The sequence below is a fragment of the Bombina bombina genome, chromosome 9 (assembly GCF_027579735.1).
Source record: "Bombina bombina isolate aBomBom1 chromosome 9, aBomBom1.pri, whole genome shotgun sequence".
In the NCBI taxonomy this organism is placed as follows: domain Eukaryota; kingdom Metazoa; phylum Chordata; class Amphibia; order Anura; family Bombinatoridae; genus Bombina; species Bombina bombina.
The window spans coordinates 89,439,665-89,449,961 of record NC_069507.1 but is presented as its reverse complement, the minus strand read 5'-3'; the positions used below and the strand labels follow the sequence as shown (position 1 = coordinate 89,449,961).

The 10,297-nt window shown below is 33.6% G+C and overlaps 1 protein-coding gene across 5 annotated transcripts in view; it reads left to right on the top strand.

The window, feature by feature from the left end:
• Positions 1-1,144: 1,144 nt before the first annotated feature.
• Positions 1,145-10,297, top strand: part of ANK3 (ankyrin 3) — a 1,320,989-nt gene continuing 1,311,836 nt past the window's right edge. For 2 of the 5 annotated variants that reach the window (XM_053692247.1, XM_053692245.1), the window contains exon 1: positions 1,174-1,339. In XM_053692247.1, the coding sequence (XP_053548222.1) occupies positions 1,304-1,339 (36 nt within the window). In that variant the 5' untranslated portion in view covers positions 1,174-1,303. Of the gene's footprint in view, positions 1,340-10,297 lie in introns of all 5 variants that reach the window. The other 3 variants (XM_053692249.1, XM_053692250.1, XM_053692246.1) reach the window with 3 other exon arrangements.

Below are 10,297 nucleotides of genomic sequence, written 5' to 3'. Positions count from 1 at the left end.
TACCCCAAGCAAGTTGGGTAAATCCCTAAGGAAACATAAGATATTGTGGATTGTATATATATTGTCTAAAATTATAGAATATTGATAGAAAGACAGACAGACAGATGATAGATAGATATAGATAAAATCCATAATATCTATCTGAAATTATATAGATAGAAAGATAGATAGACAAATAATGATAGATGATGATGATAGATAGATAAATATAGATACATAAATGATAGCTAATGATAGATGATAGATAATGATAGATAGACAATGATATATAAATTATAATGATAGATAGATATAGAATGATAGCTAGATAATGATAGATACATAGATACATGATAGCTAATGATAGATTATATAGATATAGATAGATAGATAGATAGATAATGATAGACAATAAAAGATAAATTATAATGATAGAAAGATAGATAAATGATAGATAGATAGATAGATAATGATAGCAAATAATGATAGATAGATAGATAGATAGGTAGATATAGAATGATAGCTAGATAATGATAGATGATATAGATAGATAGATAATGATAGACAATAATTGATAAATTGTAATGATAGATAAATGATAGATAGATATAGAATGATAGCTAGATAATGATAGATACATAGATAAATGATAGCTAATGATAGATGATATAGATAGATAGATAGATAATGATAGACAATAATAGATAAATTATAATGATAGAAAGATGGATAAATGATAGATAGATAGATAGATAGATAGATAGATAGATAGATAGACAGATAATGATAGACAGATAATAAATGGTAGGTGGTATATAACAGCTTGAGATAGAAGATGGATGATAGATACATAGCTAATATTAATTGTGGTTTTTATTATTTGTAAACAAACAATAGAATAATAAAATTCCAGTATTATCAGTTTTATAGTACCTATTACTATTACAAATGATTGCTTTCAATGATGTCTAATTCTTTAGCTTATTTAAATGACAACTTCGCTTTCACTATTTGAAGCACTACCCAGTAACTGTGAGAGCAATAGGGAGGTTTCCCAGAGCAGCAAGCAGAGCCCAAGCACTACAAGCTCCAACTACCTGGCCGGCCACGCCCACTCAGTCTAATGCAATGCGAGCACCAGGCAAGCTCAGCAACTGCAGCCTGTCACAGCTTGGGACTGACAAGGGATCCATACTACAGAGCGATCAGGGAATCCACGTAGCTGTGCACACAGGGGGATCACTTTGGACATCAGGATAAACTGTCCATCTTGTAAAGGATCACATTTTTCTTCAAAGAAGGACTTAAAAAAAGTTTGCAGAACATGGCCTCCTCTCCTTCTGGAACTAGCAGAAACCAGGTGAGCACAGATCCTATTGCCTGTTAGGTTTCCATTGAGAGGAGCTGATTCTGATTTTGTTGTTTTGCTAAAACAAGAGTTTGTTGTAATAATGACTCAGGTACAGCTGTGCTGACTTCTTCCAGATGTGTAATTAATAAAAATGCACTTTTTTTGTGAATGAAACCTCCAAAGTCAAATGTGTTTTTATTTATTGTTTTTGTTTACCTGGTGTGTTTATGAGTGAGATTCTGCTGTGTAGCAGTAATAAGTAATAGGTAACACTAAGGTAGTGTTTACATCAATAATGATAAAGTGCAGTTAGTAATACAATAACCAATATGTTGTGAATTATATTTATAATCCAATCAGCTGATAATAAATGTTGTTAAAGGGACATAAAAATGATTTAATGGTGTTTTATTATTGCACTAATTCTTGCCCATAACTGTGTGTATTTGCCCTTTAGCAAAGGATACCAAGAAAACTGAGGACATTTAATAATAGATATGAATGAAAAAGTCTCTTAAAGGGATATGAAACCCCAAAAATTATTTTGTGAATCAGATGGAGCATACATTATAAAAAATAAAAAAAAAGCTATTCTAATTTACTTATGTTCTCAAATTTGCTTTGTTCCCATGGTATTGTTTGTTGAAGTGATACCTAGATGTCTGGAACACTACAGGGCAGGAAATAGTGCTGCAATTTAGGGCTTTTGCAATTGGATAACATTCTTGCAGAACTGCTGCCTTACAGTGCACCAGACACGTGCACACTCCTGAGCATTATATACCAAGATACCAAGAGAACAAAGATCTCCTACATGACAGGAAAAAGTACTACCATCAAGTGCTCTTGCAAAACTGCTGCCATATACTGCTGATGACCTGTGCAAGCCTCTGAGCTTACTTGCCTGCTTTTCAACAAAGGATACCAAGAGAGTCAAGAAATTTTGATAATAGAAGTAAATTGGAAACTTGTTTAAAATTGCATGTTCTATCTGAATCATGAAATGAAAAGTTTTGGGTTTCACATCCATTTAAAATTGCATGCTTTAGCTAAACCATGCTCAAGTAATCATATCCATTTAAAGGGACATTCCAGCCAAAATTGGAATCCACGTGGATGCATTTTTGTAATATACTGTATGTACATGTATTAGCAAAATGCTTCTAATCAAAGTTATACCTGTTTCAAAAGTGTATTTAAGTATGCACTGTGCACCCGCATTTGCTCAGACAACCTAAGGTGCTTGTACCTTCTGGTAATTAATCAGTTTGTTAATTGCTGACATGATGCAAGCCCCACTGGTGCTCCAAGCAGCTACAATATTTAAAATGCTATTGCACTGAAAATATTTAGCTACGCTTCACTTGCACATGCAGAGAAAACTTCAAGCGTTCCCTAAAGACTCTACTGTTCAGGGATGCATACAACCTACGCTAACCTTTCTTTATACCGTTTCCTCTCCTCCATTGCTAACCCCTGAACCCCCTTAGCATGTAAGCCTAAGAGCAATGCTGTTTGTAGATCGCCTTCTTTAAGGCTGTGACACACTGCAAGCGATGCGGCGCGAGGCGATGCAGCTGCGTCGCATCGCTTCTAAAGTTCAATTATTTCATCTCTGAGCGCTCAGCTACGCGACCTGACGCTTCAGAGTGCTCAGAGATGAAAAAGGCAGGACACACTGAGCGCGCACAGCCGCATCTACACGCTGCGCACCGCTCCGCTCCGCTTGCAGTGTGTCACAGCCTTTAGAGCTGACTACAACAGTGCAACTCTCGGCAGTTCCCTCTACCCGTTTGATCCTTTTAAATGTTTCCTTGTATTCCGCCTATATTTATAGCGCTGCAGAATCTGTTGGCGCTCTACAAATAACCAATAATAAAATAATACGAGAAAAATGTTAACACTAAAATAGTGATTTTTTTTTGCTTGAAGCATTTTCCCAATATATGTATATTACAAATATGTTTCTATTTAAAGATGCAATTCATCTATGTGCATTTACATTTTGACCAGAATGTCCCTTTAAGATTATGTAAATATATTAATATAAATACATCAATAGTTGCAAGTGGAAGTGTAGATATGTTTTGAAATAAAAGTGAAAGAACAACAACAAAAAAAATGAGTCTGTTCAGTGCTGAGAAAGTTGTTTTTATAAAACTGTGTAGATCTGTCAGTTCCCTTTCCCTTGAGAGCGGCTTGTGGGTTTTGTCTCTCAGATCTTTGACTCATTCACATGCCAATTGTTTTAAATGGATTTTTTTTCAGAACCTGCTCCCTGTAAAACTATTTTTTCAGCCCCTTATGCACCATAAACAAAACTATAGGATGTTAGGATAAAGAATCTCTCTGATGTATCATTTTAATTTTTCAACAAAAACAAATACTTAATGTTTATTTTGTCTCAATTTGTTTTTGCATCTGGAAATATTTTATGTTCGCTCTGCTTGCAATATTTCTAGTTCCCTAACCTGGCAGGATGATAGTTTTAGGGGGATAAAATTTGTATTATAATTCTGTGTATAAGGCATATTTCAAATGTCTAATTAGCAAAGGTAATTTACAGAATTTATTAGTGGTACATTAGATTTCTTTTATTTATGGTGTGAACTGAACATCCTTAATTGATTCTAGTTAGAACAACAGTTCATGGTTATGTAAGATGCTGATGGAAGTTCCAGCACTTGTGGTCAAAACATTAAAGGGATATGTAACTCAATTTTTTTCTTTTATGACTCAGAGCATACAGTTTTAATACACTTTCTAATTTACTTCTATTAAAAGTTTATTTTTGTTCTTTTTTATCTTTGCTTGAAAAGCAGAAATGTAAGCTCAGAAATGTGCATGTGCCTAGATCACCATAAATGGCTGATGTTTTTAGAAGAATGTTATCCATTGCAAGAACACTTGATCCAACCATGTTGTGCCCTAAACACCTACCTAAGTATCTCTTCATCAAAGAGTAAAAGCAAACTTGATAATAGAAGTACATTTTTTAAAATTGTTTGTTCTGTCTGAATCACAAATGAAATGATTTTTATATTTCTTAAAAAATGTGCAAATCTTGCATTTCAGTCATACTCCTACCCTAATTTGTAGACTTCAGGATTGTAATGTCTGCTTTATTTGTTTTTATCTAGTTCATATTACAGATAGATTACCATTCTTTTCTTTCAGGGTGTGTTCTATAACCAGTACCCAAAAAATGCTTGTAATGCTGGCTTGTTTACTAAATCCTTAAAGGGACATTAAACACTTTGAGATGGTAATATAAAATGATACATTTTATATATTAAAAGAACTTTGCAATATGCTGTCATTATTTATTTTGTCCCCTTTTCCTGTAATTCCATTTTGAAATTGTGAGCTTTTTAGTTCCCGTTAGAAATAGAAGTGCAGTCTGGATCTCGAAAACAATTGGTTCTGACCTTAAAATAGATCAACAAACAATTTTCCTGTTATATAATCCTAGATTTGAAAAGAGAAAACATAAACTATATATAGCTATGGTGATATTACTAGCAAGAAATTTAATAGCGAAATTGTGGATAGAGAAAAAATCCCCGGGGATTGCCACTCTTAAAAACAAAGTAAGGCAGCAACTAGTAATAGAAAAGTTTGATGTACTAGGCGATACAAAGAACAGGAAAGTGGCATTCCTAAATAAATGGGATATTTACATACAAAGCCTCAACAGGGAAACACAAAACCAAATATATGCAGGGCTAGTGTAAAAAGAGAAGAAGATAGTAGAGAAACTGAGAGTTGTAAAGTATAAGCCGAGACCCTAGCTGTCTCCTTACTATAAGGGAGAATTTGAGAATAATGGATATACAGAGTTATATGGACTCACTAGAGGCTTCCCTTTTCCCTTTTGATGTATTGTTTTTTTTTTTGTACAATTGTGTAGCAAATTCAAACACACCCTATCATACTAGGAAAAATATTGTCATTCTGAGTATATGTATTATTCTTATGAAAATGTACTGTTTGTAATAATTCAATAAAGATTTAAAAAAAAAAAAAAAAAAAAAAGAAATAGAAGTGCAGAACACTGTTATAGTCCACACAGTCATTGGCTGCACACTATAGTGACCTATTTATAACTGTCCCTAATTGGCCACAGCAGAGAAGGTAACCTAAGTTACAACATGGCAGCTCCCATTGTTTTATAGACACTAAAACTTTACACTTATTTTGTCAATATTTAAACAGCTTAAGAAACCTAAAAAAAAATACATCTTCTACATGTTATTCCCACACTAATCTTTTCTTTGAATGCATCATTCTATCTAGCATTTATTTTGTGTTTAATAAGCATATTAATCACCTTTTGTGTATACTAAACTCCTTAGGTCTAAAATCAAACCAATAACCTGTATATGCTGCAAAATGAAATGGCTGGTTTAGACAATTTTCAGCAGTTTAAAAACTTAGGTTACCGATTTTGCTTTTTGGCCTCTCTAGGAAATGTGGGACAAAGCACAATTTTGACATAAAGGTGAGATTTGTTAATTGTACCTTTAATACCCAAAGGTAAAGGTCTGACATCATTAAGTTTCAATGGAACAGTTATGCAAAGCTGTCACGTGGGATTCCTACTACATATTTTCACTAATTCCACCAGTGTAATCTTGTTTAAACTCAAGCAGAATTTGAATGGAAGGTCTTACAAATTTGGCTTTCTCAGTCCTAGGCAGAATTTGTTTAACCCCATAACCTCACATGAGCTAGCTTGGGTACTGATCCAAGTAATACAAATTAATCAACATATATTTGTAATACCTCTGTTCAAATCACTTAGTCGCACACACATCTCTATGGTAATGAAATTCAAATTAATTGCACACGGGTAGCTTATTATTGCACATTATTAAAAGGTTTAGAAAGGATACTAATCGCACTACAGAGATCATTTTTAAACATTCCCTTTATATGTACATCCAAAAGTTATATAGTAAATTGGGGTAGGTGCTTGTACTGATCTGAAATGTACAACTAATTCAGCTGAAAAAAAAGAGTACAAATATAGCACTTACAACATTTAATGTGTTAATTAAATTATTTTGAGCAAAGTGGAAAAATTTTAAAACTTAACTTTTATTAGGGTATAGAAAAAATAAAAATAAAAAGAGAAATATTAAAATTAGTGGCGTCTCTGTCTCTCGAAATTTTTAATAGCAATGCTCGCTCCTTAAACTATACATATCGGTATTAAAAGGTAATAATTTTTTCGGTATCTAGAGGTAAAATTAATTTACTTGGTTGGTATTAAGAGGTAATTAGTGATTTAGAGGTCAAATTATTTCACTTGGTATTAAGAGGTAATCAGTGATTCTATCACATTCTTCATGAATTTTGATCACCCTTGTTGCCCACAGCTTGGTGACTAATACAATACATGAATTTCTTAAAAGAATATGAATAGCCCCTTGATACAAGATTTGTAATCATACTCTGTTATCAGGAGGAACATTGTAAATTTTAATATTTCTCTTTTTATTTTTATTTTTTCTATACCCTAATAAAAGTTAAAGGGACATGAAACCCAAAAAAAATATTTCACGGTTCAGATAAAGAATACAATTTTAAACAACTTTCTAATTTACTTCTATTATCTAATCTGTTTAATTCTCTTGGTATCATTTGTTGAAGGAGCAGCTATGCACTAATGGTTTCTTAATGAACACATGGCTGAGCCAATCACAATCAATATATATATGCAGCCACCAATCAACAGCTAGGGCCTAGGTTCTCTGCTGCTCCTGAGCTTGTCTAGATAAACCTTTCAGCAAAGGATAATAAGAGAAGGAAGCAAATTAAATAATAGAAGTAAATTATAAAGTTGTTTAAAATTGTATGCTCTGTCTGAATCATGAAAGAAATGTTTTGGGTTTCATGTCTCTTTATGTTTTAACATTTTTCCACTTTGCTCAAATTTAACTAACATTATTAAAAAGGTATCAACCAACATAGAGGACTTTAAACCCCATGATATAATCTCTAAACACTCAATGTCGCAGACTCACCATTTTGTTTGTCGTTAATCAAAATGAACCAGATACTGTAAATAATGATTTTGTATTGCTTTAGGAGGTAACGGTTTTAAAGGGACACTGAACCCAATTATTTTCTTTTGTGATTCAGATAGAGCATGACATTTTAAGCAACTTTCTAATTTACTCCTATTATTACATTTTCTTCATTCTCTTGGTATCTTTATTTGAAATGCAAGAATGTACGTTTAGATGCCGGCCCATTTTTGGTGAACAACCTGGGTTGTTCTTGTTGATTGGTGGATACATTTTTCCACCAATAAATAAAGTGCTGTCCGGAGTCTGAACCAAAAAAAAGCTTAGATTTCTTCTTTTTCAAATAAAGATAGCAAGAGAATGAAGAAAAAATGATAATAGGAGTAAATTAGAAAGTTGCTTAAAATTGCATGTTCTATCTGAATGACGAAAGAAAGAAAAAAAATTGGGTTCAATGTCCCTTTAAGCTTTAGAGATATTATCTGAAGCATTTTGTGATTGTGATCACTGAAAAAAACCCACTGACAATATAGTCTGACGTTCACAGCTCATTATCTTTCAAAAACAAACTTAAAGGGACATTTTACACTAATTTTTTCATTGCATAAATGTTTTGTAGATGATCCATTTATATAGTGTATCTGGGAGTGTTCTTGTAACAATGTATAGTTTAGCTTATTTTAGATGCTTTAGCTGTATACTGATGTCTACAGATTCAAGGTTGCCCCTGTTTGTGTAATGGGTCTTTTCATATGCAGGGGACAGGGGGAGTGTCTGTTCATCATGATTTGTCATCCCCTTTCACTAGGTGTCCCAGCCTAATCTCATCAACAGTGCTAAACTGGGAGCTTCTAAGGAAGCTTTCAAAATGTTTTATACTGGAATTTTATATCCGTATCTGTGCATAGTCTTCTTTAAATGTAGTAGTGTCTATTAAATGCAGTTGTATGAAAATTGGTGTATACTGTCCCTTTAAGAGCTTATAATCAACACAGTTAAAGTCCTGTTCAGGATCCACAATGCATTGATACTGCAGAGCAGGACATGGCTAGTAAACCAATCAGTAGCATCATGTGCACGTGCTCCTCAATCACCAGCTATATCTTTTGTTTTTGGTGATTCTGCCTAACTTTTTTGTGGGGGTAAAATACATCATTACCGTGAGATAATTATGTTATAATAAAATGCACTAATTATAGCATTTTATCATTGTTCAGTCATATTTGTACCTTTTAATATTACAGGATGATGCTTCCAAACATCTCCTAGATTCAAGTTCAGGATTTGGATTCTTAGGCTGAGTTAGGGAGATCTGTGGGCAGAATCACAGGTGATCTGTGGATAGTCATGATGGACAGGGTATGGGTCATGGTTTTTCTGTGGGTGTGGTCACGGTAGCAAGTGTTTGTGGGTAAGTGATCCCTTCTAGAAACTGTGATATATTTCTAGAGCAATGGAGGTATGTGGTGCAGAGCTTCCAAACCATGACAATCCCACAAGATCTGGGACAGTTGGGAATCACTGCTGTGATGGGATTAGTTTTATTTTTTTTTATCTGGTACAACGCAACTGTGAAGTGATAGGTGTGAAATACTTAAAGGGACATGAAACCTATTTGTATTCTTTCATGATTCAGACATAGCGAACAATTATGAACAACTTTACTATTTACTTCTATTATCAATTTACTTCCATTATCCTTTGTTGAAGAGCAGCCATGCACTTCTGGGAGCCAATGACAAGAGGCATATATGTGCAGCTACCAATAAGCACTAGCTCCCAGTAGTGCATTGCTGCTCCTGAGCCAAGCCTACCTAGATGTGCTCTTCAACCAAAGATTCCAAGAGAACGTAACAAATTAGATAATAGAAGTAAATTGGAAAGTTATTTAAAATTGCATGCTCTATCTGAATTGTGAAAGTTTAATTTGGACCTTACTGTCCCTTTAATGTGAGCCAGGTGAGTTTTATGGTGTATTTGCAAATAAAATAAAAAAACATTCAGTGAATAAAATGTGTGTTTTTCATTGCAAGTATTTGCAGTATGTCAGTAATGGCCAGCTACCTAACATATGGGGACCGCAGAGAAATATTTTAAAAACACACAAATAATAATATGTATTAAAAAATGTCCAGTAGTTCAGGGCCAGATGTAGATAAGGTTGCAGGGTACCCCCCTGTCTGTTGTTCTTCCCACTAGAGGGCTCATTTTAGTTGTGGAAACCTTGTTGGTTCACCACAAGAAGTCCCCAAAGAACACATTTTCAATAGCTTTATCCCAGATCCACAAAAACTATAGAACACATAAACTAGTGCAGAGAGAGAGATGTGTGTGGCTATCTCTACATTATGTATTGTAAGTTTATTTGGTTCTATATATGTTGATTTGTCTCATTTCACTGGTTAAAAAACCAGGCTCACTTGAGCTAAGCCTTATTGTCAATGAAGTGATCCATCTACTTGGCTTTAAGAATATCTTCAATAATTGAATAACACTATTAGGGAAGTGATGAGAGTCTGTTGACTTCCATTAGGTATTCTGTTTTCTAATGCTGTGGCTTAACCACTGTTTGGTCAGTAAACACTTTTCTGCAACAAGGAATTAATGCTTGTTGTAGTTTCCATAATTACAGTGAAAGCAAATATCTGTGTATGATCGTCATACTTTCATGTGTCTGGGTATTTGCTTTCTCATCTGAAAACCACAGTTACATTATGTTCCTGTAGCCGGCCATTAAAAGGACATACAATATATATATATATATATATATATATATATATATATATATATATATAATTAGCCGCGTAGAAAAATAAGGAAAATAGAAAAGGACGAAAAAAAGAGGGATAGTATGTCCTAACCAGTACTGTGTCATAAATATAATATATGTGGGGGGAAAAATCTATTCTTAAAGGGATACTAAACCCAATTTTTT